At 42.8% G+C, this 25,928-nt stretch overlaps 1 protein-coding gene across 12 annotated transcripts in view; it reads left to right on the top strand.

The window, feature by feature from the left end:
* Positions 1–1,175: 1,175 nt before the first annotated feature.
* The window catches only part of ntng2.L (netrin G2 L homeolog), a 44,768-nt gene continuing 20,015 nt past the window's right edge, over positions 1,176–25,928 (top strand). For all 12 annotated transcript variants that reach the window (XM_041572431.1, XM_041572430.1, XM_041572428.1 and 9 more), the window contains exons 1-2: positions 1,176–1,388; positions 19,117–19,760. In XM_041572431.1, the coding sequence (XP_041428365.1) occupies positions 1,176–1,388; positions 19,117–19,760 (857 nt within the window). The remainder of the gene's footprint in view (positions 1,389–19,116; positions 19,761–25,928) is intronic.

Genomic DNA, 25,928 nt, shown 5'->3' with positions numbered 1-25,928 from the left:
GGCCTCTTCGTAGTTCAGAGCTTTCTGGATAACGGGTTTCCGGATAACACACACATTATATATATATATATATATACACCCCTTATATTAACATATATAATATAAACACTTATATCTCTAAATCCCTATGTATCAGTCTGTCTGTCCATTGCTCTTTGTCTGTCTCTAATATCTATCTCATCATCTGTCTGTTTGCCAGCCTGTCTGCCCATCTGTCTGGGTGTCTAATCCAGAGTTTCACTAGGAAGCCCTCAAAGCTGTGGCATTGGCCTGAAATTCATTCATATTTGATCTGGGGGTAAATATAATTAGGAGAGTCTTACCACATACTGGACGTGTTTGAACCCCTCTTATCTAATCAGTCACTGCTTTTCTTTGTCCTCCTATAATCATTCTTATATTTCCATAATTATTATCACAGGCATCTCAACAGTGACATGTTTTTAAACTGTAATAATTTGCATGAAAATTATTCTGAGTTATATTGACTTTAGGCAGGGAAAATATACAGTGTATATATATGGAACTAAAAGACAAAGCATCTGTTGTGTGGATCAGTTTGGCACATTTACTAGGAGACAATCCAGTTTCAAGAACGTGTTTTTATTTAATGCATATTTTTTATTCTTTTATTGTTTGCAGGTATTGTAAGTGCCTCTGTTCAGTGCTTACCGATGCCAACACACAAGTAAAATCCGATAAGGACCTGGCTAATCCTCAAGACATAAGGAATATCTCAAGTTTAACCATCCTCTCTGATACTTCTGGAAATCGAACAAAACAGGGACTAGATTGCTCTCACTTTATATGATTTTCAGGGGACAACTCAAAGACGTGTGTTCAACATGACTAGACTTTCCAGTTGCCTTTCTAACTGCTTCAGCCTCCTTGGGATCAGCCAGTAGTAAATGATTCAATGTACAACGAAAGGGAACAAGAACATTTGGAAATATTCTAGGAGTGCCCTGTGCAGGCATAGACTGTCCAAGAAATAATCTTACCTGCCAAATGTTTTTCTCTTCTTTCACAAAGGACAACCTAAATTGTTCCTATACTTGTAGATGAGGCCTTTCCATGCTGATCCTGGCATTAGGACCTAAGCCCCCTGAAGCTACCCCTCCAGGGCACATAGCCTTCTCCTCTTCTGGAGGAACTTGGTATTGGGACCCGCTACCATGTTGCATGTGGCTGCTATTCTCCTACACTGCCTCCCTCTGGCATTGGGACAGTATGACATCTGCAAATCCTGGGTGACATCAGACGAGGGTCCGTCATGGGAGTTTTATGCTTGTCAACCAAAGCCCATGATAATGAGAGAGTACACAATGGTTAAAGTAGACCCCCCTGGAATAACTTGTGGAGATCCCCCTGAGCGGTTCTGCACACACGTAAGTTCCAGTGAAATGATGTTTGTGTCAAGGTTAAGCATAGTGGAAGTTGCACGTACTATCCTCACAGCCTCTCCCTCTGCCGATCTCCCTGTCTATGTGCCCATTATCCTGCCAGCCTTTCACACTGCGTAATTCCCCTGTCTATGTTTCTTCTATCTTGCCAGCCTTTTCCACTGCTGATACCACTGTAAATGTACCTACTATCCTGCCAGTCTTTCCCTCTACTTATTCCCCTGTCTATGTACCTACAATCCTGCCAGCCATTCCCACTGTTGATCTTCCTTTCAATGTACCAACTATCCTGCCAGCCCCTTCCTATTGCTTTTTCCCTTATCTATGTACCAACTATCCTGCAAGTCCCTTCCTAGTACTTATTTCCCTGTCTATGTACCTACTAGCCTGCTAGCCTTTTCCACTACTTATTCCCCTGTCTATGTACCTACAATCCTGACAGCCATTCCCACTGTTGATCTTCCTTTCAATGTACCTACTATCCTGCCAGTCCCTTCCTATTGCTTATTCCCCTATGTACCAATTATCCTACCAGTCCCTTCCTATTATTATTTCCTTATCTAAGCACCAACTATCCTGCCAGTCCCTTCCTAGTACTTATTCCCCTGTCTATGTACCAACTATCCTGCCAGCCTTTCCCACTACTTATTCCCCTGTCTATGTACCTACAGTCCTGCCAGCCAATACCACTGTTTATCTTCCTTTCAATGTACCAACTATCCTGCCAGCCTTTCCCACTACTTATTCCCCTGTCTATGTACCTACAGTCCTGCCAGCCAATACCACTGTTTATCTTCCTTTCAATGTACCAACTATCCTGCCTGTCCCTTCCTAGTACTTATTCCCCTATCAATGTACCTACTATCCTGCCAGCCTTTCCCACTGCTGTTCCCCTGTCTATGAACCTACTATCCTGTCAGCCCATTCCTAGTACCCTAATTCCCTTGTCTTTTTTACCTACTATCCTGTGAGCCTTTCCCAATGCTGGCCTTTCAACCACTATTCTTCAAGCCTTCCTCTCTGCTTGCCTATTCACTTTGCTTGTATTTAAATGATATAAGATCTCAGTGTTGTTTTATTCACTGCTACAGGTACTTTGAATAACAATATATGCAAATAATGAGGTCTTAATAAAGAGACACACTACAGTGTATACACATATAACCAAGCATACATAGATTCAGTCCTTCAATCCTTGAACTGTATGTGGTTAGAAGGCCAGAATAATAATCACAGCAGGCAATTGTCACCTGGACTCGGTGACCTACAAGGCACATTAAATTATTCTGATTAAATTAAACTGCAAGCTCTTTGACACCACAGCTGCTTTTATTTTTAATCAGGTACTACCATTAGCTCAGTACTTTGCATCTGTTTGGTTGTTTGTAAGTAGATAAGATAAAGAGCGTTTCATAAAGACAGGTCATATTTGTCTAGAGAAACTGTAGAAGATAAATATTGAAGACTGCTCATGTTAAAGGGCGTCTATCTTTTGTAGTCTGTGATGCTGCATCAATATCTATATGTGATTAAATGTGATAAAACTTATTATTTAGAATATGGATGTATTTATATTATACATATGTATGACATATAGATAAGTCTGGAACACCTGGAAGCACCTGAAAAAGTTCTGAAGCCTGGCTTGCTATATAAGTCTTAACCCTGTAAGTGCTGAACCAGCTGTAATCCTCCTTATCTTTGTTCCCTGCAAAGCTTTACTGGCATCCACATGGTGAAGTTTTTTGTTCTGCCGAGTCAGAGTCACATTATACAGCTTGTCCGGCTTTGGAATTGTTCAGGTGCCTCCAGGCACGTACACAATGCTGGGCACCCCTGTGAAGAAAGTCTGCCCATTAAATTCCTGGGGTGGAGGCACCCATAAAATAGATACCCTCAAGTGCTTAAATCAGAATTTATTTCAATTAAACTACTTTTCATTAATACTGAAAGAGGAACACAAACAGGAAGCAAGGCCACATGGAGGGAGTAGATGGTGGATACTTTATGATGTAGATATGAATGATTTTAGGCAAAACACAGCTTTCTGGTGAACAACATCAACCTGGTTTGAGGATAAATTAATGTATGTGGTATCAGACTTTTAAGTATTAATGACTAATGGAAATATATTTTATTTAGCAAATCAAAGGGATATTTTTGCTGCCTGTGGATTCTGGCAAATGCCAGAGGGGCTGCTGTAAGAGAACATAAGTGGTCACTATTTAGTGGGCCGGAGGGGTCTGTTTTGTGTACTTGGAATGCCAGGGCATTGACTCCCAGTCCAGGTCTGCTCACAATAAAGGCTTAAAGGGGTCACGATAAAGGCCGGGGGGGGGGGTGCAAGAGCACTAAGGGTTTGGTTTTCTGCACCAAGCACCAAAAAAAAAAATCTTGCTGCTCCTACCTTCTCAGAATGACGTGACTGTGTGTAGGGTTGCCACCTGGCCAGTATTTTACTAGCCTGGCCTGTAAAAATGATGGTTGATCCCAATGTTATTAATAGGGGAAAAAAAGATAAATCTATAGGAAGGCCGGTATTTTTTTCCGGAAAAGGTGGCAACCCTACCTGTGTGCTGCCCTCCACCCTCTATTGAATTCAACGGAGCCTAATGCAGGTCACACTCTATAAAAAGTGCAGTGGGCACAGTGCAAAAAATGGTAAATTGTGGTCTTTTTTTTTTGCACTCTGTACACTGCTTGGGGCATTGTAAATTCCCCCTATAGTCTTGACTGCACTGAAGAGAGATCTTTGACTGATTTAGCAATAACAGTTGGGGAGATAAGGAAGCTAAGCTAGGGCATAACAAACAACACTGAACTTTTAAAGCAAATAAATATATGAAATGGGAACCTAATCTGGCAGAGAATAATACAGCGCTAGTAAATTAGATGTAAAATGGGATGATAAGCCACTGAAATACACCAGACTACCACACAAGCTACATATATTGCTGCACGAAGTGTAGCTTCTGAGCTTTTACTGCACCAGAGACTTGTTTTGTAACCATACCTCCCAACATTTTGGAAATAAAAAGAGGGACAAAAAAAGTTAGACATTTTTTTGACCACGCCCATGTTTGTGGCCACGCCACACCCCATAATTACCATGTTCATTTTACAAAATTTGGCAGGTCATGAAAGTTTGAACATATTTGTGTTTTTTTCATTTATTACAGTTTTGCTAAGGAAGGTGAATTACCCTTTAAGCTGTGAGTCTAACTTCTCCCAAGGGACCTGTTATCTTATATTGTGACAATTACTTATTTGCTTATCTCGAAATTATTACAAAAGTATCTCATCTGAAGCTGTGGCTGTTCTGGGCTCTCTGCCAAAAGCCAATTAAGTTAGAAACATTGTATCTTTTTTCTGCCGGTTCAGTGAAGAGAAAAACGGGACTTTCCAGTACAAACACGGGACGAGCTGTCAAAAGAGGGACTGTCCCTCTAAAAACGGGACAGTTGGGTGGTATGTTGTAACCCATGCTGACCCTGCATCTCCCCCCTTTACTTGCTCTGCACTGATACAGGCTGGCTGAAGGGAGGTGTAATCAGGAGTGAGCAGGGCTGAAACTAACCCCACCCCAACCCACAATAAAAAGGGCCATAAAAAGGGCCTAAAACAAACAGTACCCCCACCCACGTTATAAAAAGCCATTGGTGCCAGGGCCCCCCATTAAAGTTTTCAAAAAAACATTGGTGGCCAGGGTCCCCCCTTTATATTAATAAAAAAAAACATTGACGCCAGGGGCCCCATAGAATATTTATTGTGAATCTTTTTGTGGATTCGGGGCTTTTCGGGGCTTTGGCTCCATTCGCGGCTTCGGCTATTCGGGACTTCGGATGCTTGGGACTCAAGGGCGGCCTGTCGAATTCTAAAAGGGCAGCATAGCCAGTCCCCCCTTTAGGCCTGTTACTAATGTTCCCGCTGTGCCCCCCTGATGGTGGCCCTGGGTGCAGGTAGGAGGGAGGGTAAAGACTGCAGGGGGGGAGATGGCACAAGTACAGGCAGAAGGGAGGATGTAACAGGTGAAATGTGTGGCTTATTGGGTCTAGGTCCCCTCTCACCCAGTTCTCCCCATGATCACAGGGTCTGCTGTATAGAAGATAGTCCACTGTATAGAACTTTGACTAGTAGTTACCCACACAAGTGTGAGTATAGAGTGAAGGGATCACCTGTGCATTTTTCTGTTTTATAAAAATCTTAGGTAAACACTCCCTATTATTCAATATCCCCCCCCCTTCAATAATCCGGCATTCAAATGAGCCAAGCTTTTTTCTTTCCTCCATGATAAAATATTGATGTGGGAGATGCAAGGTCCTCTCTTAGAAGTCTCTGAGCATCCAGCCCTCGCCCTGCGCTAGCTTTTAAACATCACACAACAGTTTTCCTACTTTGTAGGCATATTTTTTTTTCTCCAATCGATAATGCACTTAGAAGTTGAGATCCAGCTTGTCAGCACATGAAATGTACCTCTCCCTTAAAGGAGAAGGAAAGCTACCGAAGCAGTTTATTGGCCAATAGATAAGCCACAATAGTGCAAGCTATAAGACTATATTTATTCTGCAGAATGCAGCTCTAGAAGCCGTTTCTTTAGGATAGCAGCTGCCATATTAGCTTGGTGTGACATCACTTCCTGCCTGAGTCTCTCCCTGCTCACTCATAGCTCTGGGCTCAGATTACATCAGGGAGAGGAGCAAACTGAGCATGCTCAAGCCCTAGCCCTGGAGGTTTAAGCTGAAAACAGGAAGTCTGATACAGAAGCCCATGAGTACACAATAGAAGGAAAGAAATGTGGTGTTTCTTTTGACAGAGGACTCTACATTACTTTGAGGGTTTACTGGTATATTTATATAGACCTTTCTGATATGGCCTGTATGGCTAATTAGCCGTTAACTAAGATACACGTTGCAGTCTAAAATGGAATTAATGCACCCATCCAGAATGTATCATAATAAACTATTAAGCCACCCAGCTTGTGGATGTGTCAGCTATTAAAAGTGTTTGGTAGCAACCTCTCCATGATCCTAAACTCTCTGAATCTTGCAGTCAGCACCGGGAGTTGTAGATGGGATTCACAGGTTATTCGATCTGAAACGCGCTTGTATTTTACCATGCATGTCTCCTAAAATCCACAATGGATAGGAATGAGTTATTCATGCATTCCTTTGCTATGCAATATGTATTATTCAGCACGGGATATGTGCACTCTGCAGCAAATATACTACTGAACAGCAACTTTCATTATCATCAGCTTTCTGGAAGGACACGCGTGTGACCTATGTGCTGTCATACAGAGATAAGTTATGCACGTAATAGAGTCAGAGTATTGTAATGTGCTGTTTGGGTTTGACAGGTATTCTGATAATATTCCAGCTCAAACTCAAAAGGGAAGCATGGGTAGACAGGGATTTGTCTTTATCCTCCCTTCTCCCTGTAAATCACCAGTACAGCATGAGGGTACAATTTATTGTGTGCCCAGAACATTCCTTCTCTGTATTTTGTATTTATACATATGGGAGGAGGGAGGTGCCATATTGATTCCCTTAGACAGTACAGTGTGAGGGTATAGCTTATTGTGTGCCCAGAACATTCCTTCTCTGTATATTTGTATTTATACATATGGGAGGAGGGAGGTGCAATATTGATTCCCTTAGGCTTAGACAGTACAGTATGAGGGTATAGCTTATTGTGTGCCCAGAACATTCCTTCTCTGTATATTTGTATTTATACATATGGGAGGAGGTGCCATGTTGATTCCCTTAAACAGTACAGTATGAGGGTAAAGCTTATTGTGTGCCCAGAACATTCCTTCTCTGTTTACTTGTATTTATACATATGGGAGGAGGGAGGTGCCATATTGATTTCCTTAGACAGTACAGTATGAGGGTATAGCTTATTGTGTGCCCAGAACATTCCTTCTCTGTATATTTGAATTTATACATATGGGAGGAGGAGGTGCCATATTGATTCCCTTAGACAGTACAGTATAAGGGTATAGCTTATTGTGTGCCCAGAACATTCCTTCTCTGTTTACTTGTATTTATACATATGGGAGGAGGGAGGTGCCATATTGATTTCCTTAGACAGTACAGTATGAGGGTATAGCTTATTGTGTGCCCAGAACATTCCTTCTCTGTATATTTGAATTTATACATATGGGAGGAGGAGGTGCCATATTGTTTCCCTTAGACAGTACAGTATGAGGGTATAGCTTATTGTGTGCCCAGAACATTCCTTCTCTGTATACTTGTATTTATACATATGGGAGGAGGAGGTGCCATATTGTTTCCCTTAGACAGTACAGTATGAGGGTATAGCTTATTGTGTGCCCAGAACATTCCTTCTCTATATATTTGTATTTATACATATGGGAGGAGGAGGTGCCATATTGATTCCCTTAGACAGTACAGTATGAGGGTATAGCTTATTGTGTGCCCAGAACATTCCTTCTCTATATATTTGTATTTATACATATGGGAGGAGGTGCCATATTGATTCCCTTAGACAGTACAGTATGAGGGTATAGCTTATTGTGTGCCCAGAACATTCCTTCTCTGTATATTTGTATTTATACATATGGGAGGAGGAGGTGACATATTGTTTCCCTTAGACAGTACAGTATGAGGGTATAGCTTATTGTGTGCCCAGAACATTCCTTCTCTGTATATTTGTATTTATACATATAGGACTCCTCTGACAAATAGCAGGAGCGCCTGTAAAGGTGGCCATAGACGTAGAGATCTGCTTGTTTGGCCAAACGAGCAGATCTCTTCCTGATATGCCCACATTGAATTGTGATCGATATTGGGCTGATCCATCATGGGCCCAACGATTGGATCATAATGGATCCGATATGGGCGGTCGGATCACATAAACGCACAGATGCGGCAGCGTTCCAATGGGATTTTTTAACCTGCCCGATTGAGATCTGTCCGACTTTCGGCCAGATATCGACCATGGGAAGCCCACACGGGCCAATAAGCTGCAGACTGTCTGTCAGCAGCTTTTATTAGCCAGTGCATCTTAAATGTCAGTCTCATAGTGGGCCCTATATTAGGCCGGTCTGTATGTAGAGTGATTATCTCCCCACCCTGTAGAAGTCATTTATGGAAAATATTTTTCTGTACAGCTTCTCACTTTTAACAAACCACCTCTTTTTAATTTTCCCCCTGGTGGGCATCCCAGCAGATGGGCACGGGCCACTGCAGGGCATCAGAAGCGTCATTTGATGTTAGGATTACAGCTGGCAGGGAAGGATGGTGGGGGGGAGCTTTGACCTGCAGACTCATTTAGTGCTCAGCCCAAACACACAGGGATTATCCGCTTATCCCTGGCATGAAAAGCTTTAACTCCTGCCTTGCCCAGTTCTGCCATTCACCAAGCAAGGGCAAATAAAGCCTTTCCTGCAAAGCAGCATGCTGTCATACACAAGGCTTTTTATTTTCCTGCCCAATGATGCATTGTGGTGTGTTTAAAGAGGGATATCATTGGTGGGGATTAGCTGGGGGCCCAGGAGATTTAAGAGGTTAATTAGGGGGCCCAAAGAGCAACATTTAGTTCTGCAGTAAAATTGGGCCCTCCTGCTCCAAGGCAATATCTGAGAACCAGTTGCACTTACACAGGGTTTGTTGCATTGGTCCCAGGGTGGAACCTGATTAATTAAAGGTGTTATTCACCTCTAGATTAACTGTTAGTATGATCTAGAGAGGGATATTCTGAGACAACTTCCAATTAGTTTTCATTTTTTATTATTTGTGGTTTTTGAGCTATTTAGCTTTTTATTAAGCAGCTCTCCAGTTTACAGTTTCAGCAATCTGGTCCAAATTACGAGGGATGCACCGAATCCAAGATTGGGTTCGGGATTCAGCCAGGATTCCGCCTTTTTCAGCAGGATTCGGCTGAATCCTTCTGCCCTGTTGAACCTTAATTTGCATATGCAAATTAGGGGTTGGGGAGGGAAATCATGTGACTTTTTGTCAAAAAACAAGGAGGTAAAAAATGTTTTCCCTGTCCCACCCCTAATTTGTATATGTAAATGAGGATTCGGTTTGTTATTCGGCCGAATCTTTCGCAATGGATTAGGGGGTTCGGCCAAATCCAAAATAGTGAATTTGGTGCATCCCTACAAATTACCCTAGCAACCATGCTTTGATATGAATGAGAGACATTGGTAGACTCCTGAATAGAAAGATGAGTCATAAAAATAACAATAAATGTGTAGCCTTACAGAGCATTTGTTATTAGATGGGGGTCAGTGACCCACATTTGAAAGATAGAGAGAGTAGGAAGGAGAAGGCAAATGATTCAAAAACTATAAAAAAAAATAAAAAAAAGGAAAAATGAAGGCCAATTGAAAAGTTTCTTTGAATTAGCCATTCAATAACATATTAAAAGTAAACTTAAGGGTGAACCACCTCTTTAATTATATGGGGGGGTCCTGAAGAATTCTGGGGTTGAAGAGTTAAACTGAGAGCGGCATCAGCATATCCTTGTATTGACAGGTTCCATGTGAAAGCAGCCAACAGTGCATTTCTATAAGCCCCATCTGTGGGGATATGGGAAAGAATTGCTAATGATCTCCTGGCTCATTATGTTGGCTTTAACCAGCAGCCGCAAAATGACGGCAAGAAACCTCATCCAACATTTAAAAAAAAGCTGAATTCTTGTGAGAAACATTTTTTTTTAAAAAGAAGAGACAGAGTTCTTGTAGTTCCTGGAGTTAAAGGACAAATAAAGCTAACAGAAAGCAGAGATTTGTTCATATAGTATTTTCCTCAGTGCTGATTGAGGGGAATCTCATGAGCATAGGCCCCTTTCCTAACCCAGGATAGCAAAAGTCAAGTAGAGTTTGAACACACTCACAGGGCACAGTAGTGCATGGTTGTTGGAAGTCGCTCATCAGTCCTCTGTCCAAACATTTTTTTGGTTACATCTCCTTCAAAATCACAGTCCTTCAGCTGCAGCCAACACTAGCCTATGGGCTGGATGGATTAAGGGTATAGCAGCAAACACTGCTAGCAACTCTGAAATCAGAAAGCTTTAGGCCACGCCCTTTGATCCTCCCATCCAGTTATACCTGGACACGCCCCCAGTCTGGTCAATATTCTGCCTATGGCTGGGCAAGCCCTGTATCTTTTGGGCTCTGTCTGGACCCTCTCACATAATTAGACCCAATTAGGAAGTATGTGCATGTGTTTTAGCTTGATAATCAACCTCAAGGTTCTGTGGGCCCTAATAAACTCATGTGTGGCCCAACAACTTTGATTCTGTCTAGACACCCCCCCCCATGCCCTACCTGATTGGCACAGTGAAAAACAATCTATGTGCATGCACCAATTGGATGGAAAGGGCAATCCCACCTCTGGTCTGGAAGAACTGTTTATTTGATATTTAATTCAAAGGACAACCAAATAGCTCTCCTAAACACCGTCCCTCCGATGCCTTTGTATAAAATATGGAACTTCTTATAAGCTTACTGTGTACAATATATAGATAATGGAATGCAAAATCTATTTCCTAGGTCCCAGGGTCAGACTGGAGCACCGGGTTCCACACTTCCAGGGCCCCCCACGCAAACACCTGTGTGAGCACCGGCACAAACGTTGGCACAAACACCAACACACTTTTTTCTTGGGCCACATTACCCGCACTCTGAGCAGTAAATCTTTTTGTCCCTATTTCTATTTCCAGAATGTTGGAAGGTATGTTGTCTGTCTGCTCTCAATGGTCCTTGAGTCTTGTTCTGGAGCTGAGTCCTCAGCTGCAGGATTAGCGATAAAATTATAATAGCCATGTAAGAGGATCACAAATCCCCCTGCGGCCTTATTAAAGAGCACTGTTGTCTTTAATTCAGCAGCGGGGGTTGTCCCCATGCACCCCTCTCTGTGGAACATTCTGCATGCGGGGGCGAGGGAATGGGGAGGTGAGACCCAAATTCTTCCTATGGTAGACTGATCTGACGGGAAGAAAGGAGAAATAATCTTCTAGGTAAAACAATCCAGGCACAGAAAAGTTAAACAGGATTTTATCAGATGTATGGGTGACACTGAAGGGAAAACTGTAGTGATGGACGCAAAGGCCAAAAATAATTAGCTATTTTTTTTTTACTAGAAAGTTATATTCCCTTCATTCTGTAAGAAAAAAAAAAGGTGATATTCTCAGGAAATCTTCCAGCTGATTGGCCATTTGGCTACGAACAGCAACACACCATTAGAATGCTGCTGTAAAAATGTCAACTCAAAGTCAGATTCTTCCTGTAATGCCAGGTTTTTGATTCTAAATTGAACAGCAGGAGGTGACAGGGAGGAGATGGAGCATACAGGTGCTGAAGGGGGGAAAGGAAAATGAAGACAACATTAGGTGGACAGGGGCTGAGGTGAAGGGAGATACAGTACAGGGGGTAGACTGGGAGGTGTTAGATTGTAAGCTCCTATGAATATGAATAGGTTGGAATTGTATAAATTCATGATGGGGAGGGGAATACAGCCCAGGAGGTAGATGGAAAGGGGAGATACAGTTCAGGGGGTAGATGGAAAGAGAAGATACAGTTCAGGAGGTAGATGGAAAGGGGAGAAACAGTACAGGGGGTAGATGGAAAGAGAAGATACAGTACAGGGGGTAGATGGAAAGGGGAGAAACAGTACAGGAGGTAGATGGAAAGAGAAGATACAGTACAGGGGGTAGATGGAAAGAGAAGATACAGTACAGGGGGTAGATGGAAAGGGCAGATACAGTACAGGGGGTAGATGGAAAGGGCAGATACAGTACAGGGGGTAGATGGAAAGGGCAGATACAGTACAGGGGGTAGGTGGAAAGAGAAGAAACACTACAGGGGGTAGATGGAAAGAGAAGATACAGTACAGGGGGTAGATGGAAAGGGCAGATACATTACAGGGGGTAGATGGAAAGGCAGATACAGTACAGTGGGTATATAGAAAGGGAAGATACAGTACAGGGGGTACATGGGGAGAGGAGATACAATACAGCGAGTAGATGGGGAGGGGAGATACAACACAGGGGGTAAATGGGAAGGGAAAATACAGTACAAGGGGTAGATCAGGAAGTTAAGGAGAAGCAGGAGATGCACCGAATCCAGGATTCGGTTCGGGATTCGGCCAAGATTCAGCCTTTTTCAGCAGCATTCGGATTCTGCTGAATCCTTCTGCCCAGCCGAACCGAATCCGAATCCTAATTTGCAAATGCAAATTAGGGACGGGGAGGGAAATTGCGTGACTTTTTGTCACAAAACAAGCAAGTTAAAATGTTTTGCCCTTCCCATCCCTAATTTGTATATGTTAATTAGGATTCGGTTTGGTATTCGGCCGAATCTTTGACAAAGGATTCGGGGTTCGGCCGAATCCAAAATAGTGGATTCGGTGCATCCCTAATCAGTGTCGGACTGGCCCAGCGGGATACCGGGAAAAAACCCGGTGGGCCCCGACCCTCGTGGGCCCCCGCCGGGCCAGTACCTTTTTTTGGAAATTTTTTATTTTTTTTTCGGCGATGCGCAGCGCCGAGTGGCGTTGTTGCGCATGCGCGCCGAACTGAGTTATTGCGCATGCGCGCCAAACGCCGTTGTTGCGCATGCGCGCCAAACGCCGTTGTCGCGCATGCGCGTCAAACGCCGTTGTCGCGCATGCGCGTCAAACGCCGTTGTTGCGCATGCGCGTCAAACGCCGTTGTTGCGCATGCGCGTCAAACGCCGTTGTTGCGCATGCGCGCTGAACGGCTGGGCCGACGGGTTTTAGTAGGGGGGCGGGGGCCCCTGGACAGCAGTCCCGGTGGGCCCCGGGCCCCCCAGTCCGACCCTGTCCCTAATAGAGAATATGTGGAATACAGGTAAGGCAAAGTAATGATATGCAGATGGGAGATACATGGGGTAGGGAAGGCATATACAGTACAGCACTTGAGGAAACAGTGAAAGAGAAATGCAGGACATAGGGAAAGGAGACAAAGCATACAAGACTTATTGAAGGAACGAAAAGGAAATAATAGACATATTACACCTATGTACAAAATATCTAGAAAGAAAACAATGTATTAGAGAATCAGGAGAAATAAGATCATAGACATAGGAAATGGATACTAGTGTAACTAGAGACTTACAGGCCACACTCCTTCCCACTCAGTCAACCCCATGGGCCACCCAGGAACCTAATATAGGGGAAAAATGGGAAGATGGAAAGAAAGGATACACAGTTCAAAAGGATAGACATAAAGGGAGAGAAAGAATAAGTGGATGGAAGAAAAGGTTGTACATGGGGACTGAAAGGAAATGGGGGACACTGAACAAGAGAAAGAATAGGAATGGAGATACAAGACATGGGGAAGGGGGTAGGATATGGTGAGTTTTGGAAAGAAGATCCAGTGTTAAAGATAGAGAGAGAAAAAAATAAATGGTACCGAGCAAGGCAGTCAGCACAGATGAGATAAAAACTATCCTTTACAGAGAAGGAGTCTAGTAGATTGAAGGAAATGGCATGCTATAGGTTAGATGAGAGTAGCATAATACATTCTTTATCTGTATATTTGTATTTATACATATGACTGGGAGCTGCCATATTGCTTCCCTTAGACAGTACAGTGTGAGGGTATAAGTTATTGTGTGCCCAGAACATTCCTTCTCTGTATATTTGTATTTATACATATGGGAGGAGGGAGGTGCCATATTGATTCCCTTAGACAGTACAGTATGAGGGTATAGCTTATTGTGTGCCCAGAACATTCCTTCTCTGTATATTTGTATTTATACATATGGGAGGAGGAGGTGCCATATTAATTCCCTTAGATAGTACAGTATGAGGGTATAGCTTATTGTGTGCCCAGAACATTCCTTCTCTGTATATTTGTATTTATACATATGGGAGGAGGGAGGTGCCATATTGATTCCCTTAGACAGTACAGTATGAGGGTATAACTTATTGTGTGCCCAGAACATTCCTTCTCTGTATATTTGTATTTATACATATAGGAGGAGGGAGGTGCCATATTGATTCCCTTAGACAGTACAGTATGAGGGTATAACTTATTGTGTGCCCAGAACATTCCTTCTCTGTATATTTGTATTTATACATATGGGAGGAGGAGGTGCCATATTGATTCCCTTAGATAGTACAGTATGAGGGTATAGCTTATTGTGTGCCCAGAACATTCCTTCTCTGTATATTTGTATTTATACATATGGGATGAGGGAGGTGCCATATTGATTCCCTTAGACAGTACAGTATGAGGGTATAGCTTATTGTGTGCCCAGAACATTCCTTCTCTGTATACTTGTATTTATACATATGGGAGGAGGAGGTGCCATATTGTTCCCTTAGACAGTACAGTATGAGGGTATAGCTTATTGTGTGCCCAGAACATTCCTTCTCTGTATATTTGTATTTATACATATGGGAGGAGGTGCCATATTGATTCCCTTAGACAGTACAGTATGAGGGTATAGCTTATTGTGTGCCCAGAACATTCCTTCTCTGTATACTTGTATTTATACATATGGGAGGAGGTGCCATATTGATTCCCTTAGACAGTACAGTATGAGGGTATAGCTTATTGTGTGCCCAGAACATTCCTTCTCTGTATACTTGTATTTATACATATGGGAGGAGGAGGTGCCATATTGTTCCCTTAGACAGTACAGTATGAGGGTATAGCTTATTGTGTGCCCAGAACATTCCTTCTCTGTATATTTGTATACAGTTCTAGCCCAGGGTCCTTGAGCTAGAACTCTTGGGTTCTCATGGACTTCTGGTAGTTGTAGTTCAAGAGCAGCTGGAGGGTATACAACTATATTTCCTAAAACAGCGCTGCAGAGTATGCTGGTTCTATAGGACTACTGGCTGGTAATTAAATAGGCGCAGTGACGCTAGGCTTTTTTTAATGACCTTGCAGTCCGGTAACCTCTAGTTTAGGGGGAAGAAAGCGAGCAGGATTCCAGAGAGAAGATAAATCAATAAAGCCACAAAGAGAGAAAGAGTGAGAGCATTAAGAGGAGCCAGATTTAGAAACTCTTCGAAACAAGGGCCCCATTTCCGCCACGTGAATAATTTATCTTCGTTCAGAGTTTTCTTACAAGTAGGCAGGAAATAGCTTCTTTGCATTGAAGGCATTTTTCCCCTTTTTTCTCTATTCTCTGCTTCTTTTCTGCTTAGTGTGCAGCTTTGGGGCTCCTACAGATGGCTATTTAACACTACACTGACCAGAACGCTGATTAAATGTGTTTGTACGGCCAGTTTTTATATGTACATGAAGGCTCCCTCCTATATGTTAGCTGATCAGGTTCTCCATGGCATGAATGGGAATCCTATATCATCCATGAGCCACATTATAGACTATGGACTATTATAGACCATTGGACCCCCCATTGGACACAGTTATTATGTAGTTGAGAAGGTCAGTCAACAAGAGATTTATCAGGCTTTCTTCTGATCTCTTCATAGTGTCTAGATTTATTGGCAGTTGCCCCAGTTGTCAATGTCCTTCCTTTAGGCTTCCATGACTGTTGTACATACTGTTTTCTCCCAGATGTTCAGGTCCCTAGTTTGAAATGTCTTTGCCTTAGATATCCAAGACCCTAATTGGTAATATTTTGCCATGCCCCTAGTTGCTAACAGCTTTCCATAAGATGTCCATGACTCTAGCCAGCAGTGCATTTTCTTTAGGTGATAATGGTTTTTCTATTACATCCACACCCATATTTGGTTATTCTTTTTTTTGGAACCTCATGCCCATAGTTTTAGCCCTAAATATCCATGCTTCCAGTTGGTATTGTCTCCCATTTGACTTCCATGCCAGTATCCCTTTAGCCACTGTTCCTTGTGATACATTGGCAAATTGGGCATCTTTGGCATGTATTCCCCTTAGCTGTAAATGCCTCTAGTTGGCCTTTAGTTGGTAATATCTTTTCCTTGGAAGCCCATTCTTTCTCTAAGGAATTCCATGTCCCTAGTTGGTAGTGTCTTTTCCTTGGAAGTCCATGCCCATAGTTGGCAATTTCTTTCTCTAGGGAAATCCATGCCCCTAGTTGTATCTTACTCCTAGATATCCATACTCCTAATTCGTACTGTCTTCCTTTTGACTTCCATGCCAGCTACTGATGCTTGTCATACATTGGCAAGTTGGGCATCTTTGGCATGTCTTTCTCTCATTTGTATATGCCCCTAGTTAGCCTCTAGTTGGTACTGTCTTCCCTTTGACTTCCATACCAGTATCCCTTTAGCTACAGTTTCATGTTGGGAATCTTTGGCATGTCTTTCTCTCAGATGTATATGCCCCTAATTAGCTTTAGTTGATAATTTATTTGCCTAGGAAGTCCAAGCCCAGTTGGTACTGTTTACCCTTTGATTTCCATGCCAGTCTCCCCAGTGGCGTAACTAGATGTTACTGGGCCCCATAGCAAATTCATTTTATGGCCCCCAACATAACCACAAGTTGCCCTTTTTTAACAATATATTTTGAAATTGCTCATTAATTAGGGCCTCATGGGGCCCCTATACCTCCTGGGCCCCCCTGTTACGCCCCTGAGTCTCCCTGTTGCTGATACACTAGCGAGTTGGGCGTCTTTGGTGTGTCATTCCCTTAGATGTAAAAGCCCAAGTTTGCCTTTTGTTGGCAGTTTCTTTACCTTGGATGTCCACTAGTTGGTAGTGTCTTCTCCTAGTTGTCCATGCCAGTATTGATCTTTGTGATACATTGGCAAGTTGGGCATCTTTCTCTCTTAAGTACCATGCAAACATGCCCCAAATGTTGCCCTTCTTGCAATTCCTAATGTTTCATGCTGTACACTGAGTTTTATATTTAACCTTCAACAAAATGGGAGTATCATTTTGCCAGGACCTGCACCTGTGCATTAGCACCTGATCTCTATAGACCAGGCAATCCTTTGTTTTGATATTTACTGATATAGGTAATGAACAATTACCCTGGCACACTTTTTATGCAAATTCTATGTATAGATGTAATATGAACCTTATTTGATGCATCTTTGGCTGAATGTTGCAGTTAAATATAGCTCAGAGCTGTAGACCCATAATCCACTTGAAGCACTGGAATTTTCTTTTTGATAAATTTGCTGCCCTATTTGTACACCTGGTTTGCAGCTGTGAACCTTTTATAAATATTCATCTTTCATTGAACTAATATTCAGTACACACACACACACAACTTTGTTCAGATGGGGAAGCACTATCCAGAAGCAAATCTGGCTATACAGGGAAGTTTGTTTGTGGCCACTGAATGATTTATAGGCAGATAATTAACAAAAGGGAACCCATTTACTTTTTTTCACTGATTTTAGTTTAATAACTTAAATGAATATATATATTCTGCCACTAGATGGAGCAAGCAGTGAAATCTAACTACACTGTGCTAAAATCCTTGGCAAATGGCATTGCTGCAAAACCCGTTCAGCATTCATCTCACTCCTCTCTACCTTGGAGTCGATATATACAAAATATGAGGCAGCAAGTGTCCAGTTTTCAATTCAGTTGCAATTGCTGGTTAAAAATGATTCTGTTGCAACATTAATGGCCATAGTACCTACGTTTTGATTTATGCTCTGTATAGAAATGGGAAACCCTTGAATTTTCCATTTGTCCACCTAAACATATGTTGAAAGCAATCAATAGAGGAGAGGCAGTTAAATAGGGTAAAGTAACTTTGTTCCTTGGATGATAAATCCATAGGTGACTGAGAACTTCATCAGTAAGTAAATTATGTGCAGGGTATAATTTATCTACTACCCATACATAAATACATGCTTTAATGGTGTATGCTATTAAGACACAACAATTTATTTGTACTAAGAAAGAATTCTAAGTGCAGAGTTGTCTATAGGTGTTGTGTCATGTTTATAGCTTTATGTGTATATGTTGTCTATAGGTGTTCGTAAACAGATTAAACATTAAACATCTAATTATATACTTTGGACAAGGACAAGATATCACAATGTTACTACACAGAAGTAGAAGAAAACAGTGAAGAGCCCCAATTCTGGAACAATTGTGGAAGGGCTGTAGTTAGATAATAGGGGTTACTTGGCAATGTAGGGGTGAAAGATTATGTAAATTAGAGTGACCAACCTATAAGCCTCAAACTGTTGCTGAAGAACAAGTCCCATATCCCTGTGACCTCCTTCAACTGTGAGTTGTAGACCGACTACAGTAGAGTAGACTGACACCACTTAAGCTGGAGAAACAGGGCTAGTTCCTCTTAGTTTAGTTTATAAAATGATATTAAATGATATTAAATACACATTAAATTAAGTAACCAATTAATTTTGTCATCTTCCTCTCAGGAAAACCCATACCTCTGTAGTGATGAATGTGATGCTTCCAATCGAGACCTGGCACACCCTCCAAACATGAAACTGTAGCTAAAGGGATACTGGCATGGAAGGCAAAGGGAAGACAGTACCAACTAGGGGCCACCAACTAAAGGCTAACTAGGGGCATATACACCTGAGAGAAAGACATATAAATAATGTAAATCAGAGTGACCAGCCTGCAAGCCTCAAACTGTTGCTGAAGTACAAGTCCCATATCCCTGTGACCTCCTTCAACTGTGAGTTGTAGACCAACCACAGTAGAGTAGAGTAGGCTGGACACCACTTAAGCTGGGGAAACAGGGCTAGAGCCTCTTAGTTTGGTTTCTCAAATGATATTTGATACACATTATAGGAAGTAACCAATTAATTTTGTAATCTTCTTCTCAGGAAAACCCATACCTCTGTAGCGATGAATGTGATGCTTCCAATCCAGACCTGGCACACCCTCCAAGCCTGATGTTTGATAAGGAAGAAGAAGGTCTGGCAACATACTGGCAAAGTGTCACATGGAGGCGGTATCCTGAGCCACTAGTAGCTAATATCACATTGTCATGGAACAAGAGCATCGAGCTAACTAATGACATTGTGGTGACTTTTGAATATGGACGCCCTACGGCTATGATGTTGGAGAAATCACTAGACTACGGGAGGACTTGGCACCCATATCAGTATTATGCAGATGACTGCATGGAAGCATTTGGCATGCCATCTAGGAAAGTCAGGGACCTGACGGCTTCTAATGCCAACCGGGTGGTGTGCACTGAAGAATACTCCCGCTGGGCGGGTTCCAAGAAAGAGAAGAATGTTCGCTTTGAGGTTAGAGATCGTTTTGCCATCTTCGCTGGGCCAGACCTTAGAAAGATGGAGAACTTGTACATGCGCATGGAAAGTGCTAAGGGGTTAAAGGACTTCTTCACCCTTACTGACCTACGGCTCCGTCTTCTACGCCCAGCTCTTGGGGGAACCTATGTGCAACGGGAAAACTTGTACAAGTATTTTTATGCCATCTCCAACTTTGAAGTGGTTGCTAGGTAAGAGAATCTGTGATAAACAGTAGCACTGTTGTAGTATGAGTGTTTAAAACTTGATAAACAAACCTTAGGGGCTTCAGTCAGTATTCCATTGACATTTCAGCCTGTGGACACATTCCATGCAGGAGTCTCAAGATGTAGATGCTCATTATAGATCATAGATATTTGAAACATTGGGGTAACAGTCACCCTACTATAGTTCTAGGTGTTCCACGGGGTACAAATAAGCACTCACGCCAAATATCCCCCTAACTGGCCTTCAGGCTGGGCCCCCTTAGCTCATAACAAGGTTACAGATATATAGAAACATTGGGGTAACAGTCACCCTGATATAGTTCCAGGGGTACCCAGAGCACAAATAAACACTCACCCCAAATGTCCCCCTAACTGGCCTTCAGACTGGACCCCCTTAGCTCATAACAAGGTTACAGATATATAGAAACATTGGGGTAACAGTCACCCTGCTATAGTTCGAGGGGTACCCAGGGCACAAATAAACACTCACCCCAAATCTCCCCCTAACTGACCTTCAGACTGGGCCGCCTTAGCTCATAACAAGGTTACAGATATATAGAAACATTGGGGTAACAGTCACCCTGCTATAGTTCCAGGGGTACCCAGGGTACAAATAATCACTCACCCCAAATCTCCCCCTAACTGGCCTTCAGACTGGGCCCCCTTAGCTCATAACAAGGTTACAGATATATAGAAACATTGGGGTAACAGTCACCCTGCTATAGTTCCAGGGATACCAAGGGCATAAATAAGTCCTTCCTTTAAATCTCACCATAACTGGTTTTCTGACTGGGTCTCCACATCCATTACCTTGAACCTCCCCCCCCCCGCCCAACTATTTGGTCAAAGTTACAAAAAAGACTACATTTGTTAAAACCAATTGGACAGTAATAAATCTTAATATGAGTTTTGTTCTTTTACATCCAGATCTATAGTTTATTTGCGAGATTTTTCCAGCGCAAAAGGGAAAATGCAAGGGGGAGGATAAACAGAATGCAGAGAACCTTTGCAGTTGAAAAGACTTTGCATATAAAATTAACCCCTTGGCCGCCTGCACTGCAGAGCTCTTTGCAGTCCCTGATACAAGGGTCTGTCCATATAAATTGCTTTTCTCGCTGTTGCTTTTTTCCTAAAATCTTAAGCCTACTTAAAGACAGGGCATACAAATAGCATTTGCGTTCCCATAAGGCCTGGTTATTATTAGTGTGGGTCTGCTTATTACTGGGCATATTTCAGTAGTGCCATGCCACCATTTTTAATTTTTAAAGGATATGGCCAGGTAAGTAAGAAAACTGCAGAGCAAGATGTCCTGTTAGAACATATGCACTTAGGATCCCATCTGCCAGTGATCTGAAAGCTCTGCATAGCCCAGTCCTACTGGGAATTTCTGCAGAGACACTCAGGCCCTTCACCCTGGCCGAGGCCACTGTGGTAGGATAAAAATAAAGGTAGTGATCATGTCTTCTAAGCAGTGCTGAGCTGCAGTACAAAAAATAGAATATCATCATTAAAAAATATGCATTTCAGAGCTAGCAAAATATTAAGACATTCCGATCAAATAAAGTACAAAAGAACCGATCAGCCGATGTTCTGCCCCTGACAGCAATCGTACGATATCTATGTCCGACCAAAGCTAGTGACAGTCTCCCTCTGAAAATCGTACGATCGGCAATACACGCAGAGATATTATCGGCAGCCGACAGAAATCTTTTAACCTGTCCGATCGACCAAACGACTGATCTCCGCCTGCGAAAAATGTCAGGACTCTCCACACGCGGTCCGACAATCGTATGAATCCTTGATTCGTACGATCAGATCTTTGCGTCTATGGACAGCTTAAAGCAGGGAGTCCAGTTGGAGACCATGAAGCTGCATGTGGTCCTCCAAGGGATTTAATATATTTCCAAGCCTGCTGAAGAGTTCCATTGATTTACATGTATGACATCATTGTATTATCAGAATCTACCCCTCAGATATGTCAAATAATCTGCCCACTGCAAGGAAAAAAATTTAGACACCTCAATCTGACACTGACATGTTATTGTGCACCCAAAGCTGGTATTGAAATGGGGAATAACTGCTGTATGGGTAGGTACATATTGCAAAGAGCTAGTGTAAATTAAAGAGCTCCAAACCGCCAACGTGCAGCTGCTGGCGTACTATTTGCCCCACCTTAGTTCTTAGCGGTCTTCGCTAATAAATTTTACTTCAACAATAGATGAAGAACTGCAGGTTGGATAACATTGATATAAAATGTGACTTAAGTCATCTTGCTCTACCATCTTTATGTATCACTACCTTCCACTATCTCCAGCTAGTACTATTATTTCCATATTGCTCTACTGTCTACATCTTGCCCTGCACTCTATATTTTGTCCTACCTGTCTACAACTTTTCCTACCATCTGCAGTATGTCCTGCCTCCATCTTGCCCTGCCATCACCAACTTGCTTGACTGTCTCCATCTTGCCCTGCCATCATCAACTTGTCCTGCTGTCACCACTTTTTATACTGTCTTCATCTTGCCCTGCCATCACCAACTTGCTCTACTGTCTTCATCTTGCCCTGCCATCACCAACTTGCTCTACTGTCTTCATCTTGCCCTGCCATCACCAACTATTCCTACTGTCACCACTCTTCCTACCATCTTCATCTTGCCCTGCTATCACCAACTTGCTCTACTGTCTCCATCTTGCCCTGCCATCAACAACTTGTCCTACTTTCTCCACTCTTCCTACCGTCTTCATCTTGCCCTGCCATCACCAACTATTCCTACTGTCACCACTTTTCCTAGTAAAAAGAATCCCAAGGTGCACAAAGGTAGAGGATCGGCCACCTCACAAACAATCCAGCAAAAAGAATCCGAAGGCACACAGGATAAATGCAAGCAAGCTGCTCTGCGTGTTTATTGCGAAGCACAACGTTTTGGGGTCACACCCCTTTCTCAAGCGTGACCCCGAAACGTTGCACTTCGCAATAAACACGCAAAGCAGCTTGCTTGCATTTATCCTGTGTGCCTTGGGATTCTTTTTGCTGGATTGTTTGTGAGGCGGCCGATCCTCTACCCTTGTGCACCAGGTATCATTTCATTAATTAGCAAAGGGTGTGCGGGAGCCAAAGTTGAATTACCACTTTTCCTAGTGTCTTCATCATGCCCTGCCATCACCAACTTGTCCTACTATCAGGCCCGGACTGGCAATCTGTGGGTTCTGGAAAATGCTAGATGGGCTGCTTTAAGTTGCCATACTCAGACACTATTTGTTGGTCTGTTTGGGCTTCTGTGTGGGCTGTTTGGGCCTCTGTGTACCTGAAATGATAGTCCAGACCTGCCTACTATCTCCACTCTTCCTACCGTCTCCATCTTGCCCTGCCATCACCAACTTGCTTTACTGTCACCATCTTGTCCTGCCATCACCAACTTGTCCTACTGTCTCCATCTTTCCCTACTGTCTCCATCTTTCCCTACTGTCTCCATCTTGCCCTGCCATCACCAATGTGTCCTACTTTCACCACTTTTCCTACGTCATCTTGCCTTACTGTCTGCATCTTGTCCTACTGTCTCCTCCTTTCCCTCCTGCATCCGTCTTGCTGTACTGCTGTCATCTTGCCCTACTGTCTCAGTCTTTTCCTATTATACCTGCTATATTTCACTCTTCCTACCTATCTACAAATTTTGGATTCAAGTGCAACCACTTTGTTTTGAACCACCTCTACTGGGAGCAGAGCTGTTGCTTTTATTTTAATTCACACCTAACCCCACCCACAAGCCAGAAAAATTCATAGCAAATACAAAAAAAACTCCACACGCAGCTAAATTAGAGTAGGGTTATTGTTAGCTACGAGATCAATGGTGGGTCGAGGCATAGCACAAAGCTGAGCCGGCTAACACATGAGAACGCCCCGGGGACAGAGCATTTAGATATCAACCAAAGGACTACTGACATCAGGTTTAGCTTATTATAGGAGAGGTGTGGGGGGCACACCATGGTTTAACATTTTTATTTGTGAATTTTCATGTTTAAATTGTAATATACATTTAGAAGTAGATGCATTCCAAGTTGGAAGAATTTCCAAATACCCAGAAGCTTCCTGGTCTACTACTTGTTACAGGTCCCTCCCACTTACCCACAATTCCTTTTGTATATGTCATATGGTATAACTGAATGAGTGAAGGCAAAACACCCCTAGATATAGCAACATTCTATTCCCCAGCACTTTACTGACCTCCAAAGAAATATGAGGCTCTCAATGTTAATATCCCATCCGGATATACACAATGCATAATCATCGCCAGCCATTAATAGTCAGATTACGTATAGCTTTGCGGTAATATTACATACCCCCCATCCTTTATTCCTTCAAGGTGATTTCCCCCCCATTGGGGGAAAAGACAAATCAGTGTTCAGCTCCTTAGAAAAGCTTCCTGTGATTGGCCAGTCACATTGAGCCACAGCTCTAGTCTTTCACTGAGAGCCGGCTGGTTATTGTTAACATCTTTCTTACTGGTCGATATGTGTCCTGTAAGTATTGATCCCAAGAGTAACTAGAGACAGACGCAGAATATGCCTGGGATAAAACTGCACCGAAAGGGAGATGAAAGGGTGGGGGGAAGATGAAGATATGAGTTGATTCGGGAAGGGCAGGGAGTTACCCTTAAACAGAGTTATGCAGATAAAAGTGTTGAGCTCTAAATCTTTATGGGATCTGGGAGTTATAATGTAAAAAATAACTATTTGGTAGTGGAATTTGGTCACGTGCACTTACATGCCCAGGACCACCCAGCATGACCCATGTTTGGGTGGGCCCTGGTGCAGTTGTTCCCCTCTATTCCAATACAGAGAAAGCTGCAGCGGAGCATGGGAGGTATAGGGCCCTAAACATATACAATTCCAATAAATATCGGTAGGGTCAACCTCTAGACATTTTGCTGTTGGGCCCAGAAATATCTAGTTACACCACCGATTCCAAAGATTCTCAACTCAAGAGCCAAATCTAATAAGTCATGTGTACGGCTAAAGAAATAAGGTAAGGAAGGAACAGAAGGGGTTATTTGGGGCTACCCTGTACTTGTTAGGCATTCATGAATTGCTACTGTTGCCAAACTACAAGTCACTACTACAACAGTCTAGCTGAGGGAGCCAGGAGTGTTGATATTGATGAATGGCACCCAGGTGCAATTGTGCTCATGAAATACGTCTTGCAGTTGTATTTCTCTGGGTTCCATAAAAAGAATTCAGCTCGGATACAGATGCCAATGGGTATTTATATACAATAAAAAGACTGGAAAAACCAGCATTGCTTTTGGAGTGCCATATAATCTGTTTAATAGGAAAGCAGAAGGGTACTGGTACTCTTGGGGTATCCAACATAGGTTTTTTAATGTTCATGGACCCATTTTCCACTAATTACATTGTAGTACAGGGGGTAAACATGAAAAACAGCTGCTATTTGGATCCATTGCATTTACCATGAAAAACTGTAGTTGCACTGGGGCATAGGCAGGTCCGGACTGAGAATTAAAATAGGCCCTGGTATTTCAGGTACACAGAGGCCCAATCAGCCCACGCAGAGGCCCAAACAGCCTCCACCAGCCTACTAAATACTGACTTTCTATGGCACCTTATAGCAGCCCCTCTGGTATTTGCCAGAACCCACAGATTGCCAGTCCGGCCCTGGGCATTGGCCTGTGTCAGATCAGATTTTGGTGGAAACCACTAATTTCTAACTATGCTGGCACCTTGCATGGACAACTGGGCAGGTATATATGATATAAGAAAATATCTAGTTTTGAGCGGTTGGTCTGCTGCTCCTGGAGTGATGTCACTTCCGGGTTATTGCCAAATCACTTGCAGGACTGGTGCCATGTCTGAGTTTATATATTAAACAGATGCAGAATATATGAAAGATGGTTCTTTAATGGCTTCTTTTATAATGACAATGAGGAGCTGGCATATTGTTAGCGCACCCATTTCAATCACTAGGGGACACGAGCTGCTGGAATTCATTTGTCTACATGTAACATTACATTAAAATCAATAATCTCTTCAGGTGGATAATGAGCCCCCCTCGCCCGCCCCTCGCCGTCCCTGCGGAGTCATCTGTCTCCCTGCTCCATTTGCCACAATCATGAATGTTCCTCTCCTTCCTGCTTCGC

The sequence above is a fragment of the Xenopus laevis genome, chromosome 8L (assembly GCF_017654675.1).
Source record: "Xenopus laevis strain J_2021 chromosome 8L, Xenopus_laevis_v10.1, whole genome shotgun sequence".
Classification (NCBI taxonomy): Eukaryota; Metazoa; Chordata; class Amphibia; order Anura; family Pipidae; genus Xenopus; species Xenopus laevis.
The sequence above is the reverse complement of the archived record's forward strand: the minus strand, read 5'-3'. Positions and strand labels throughout refer to the sequence as shown.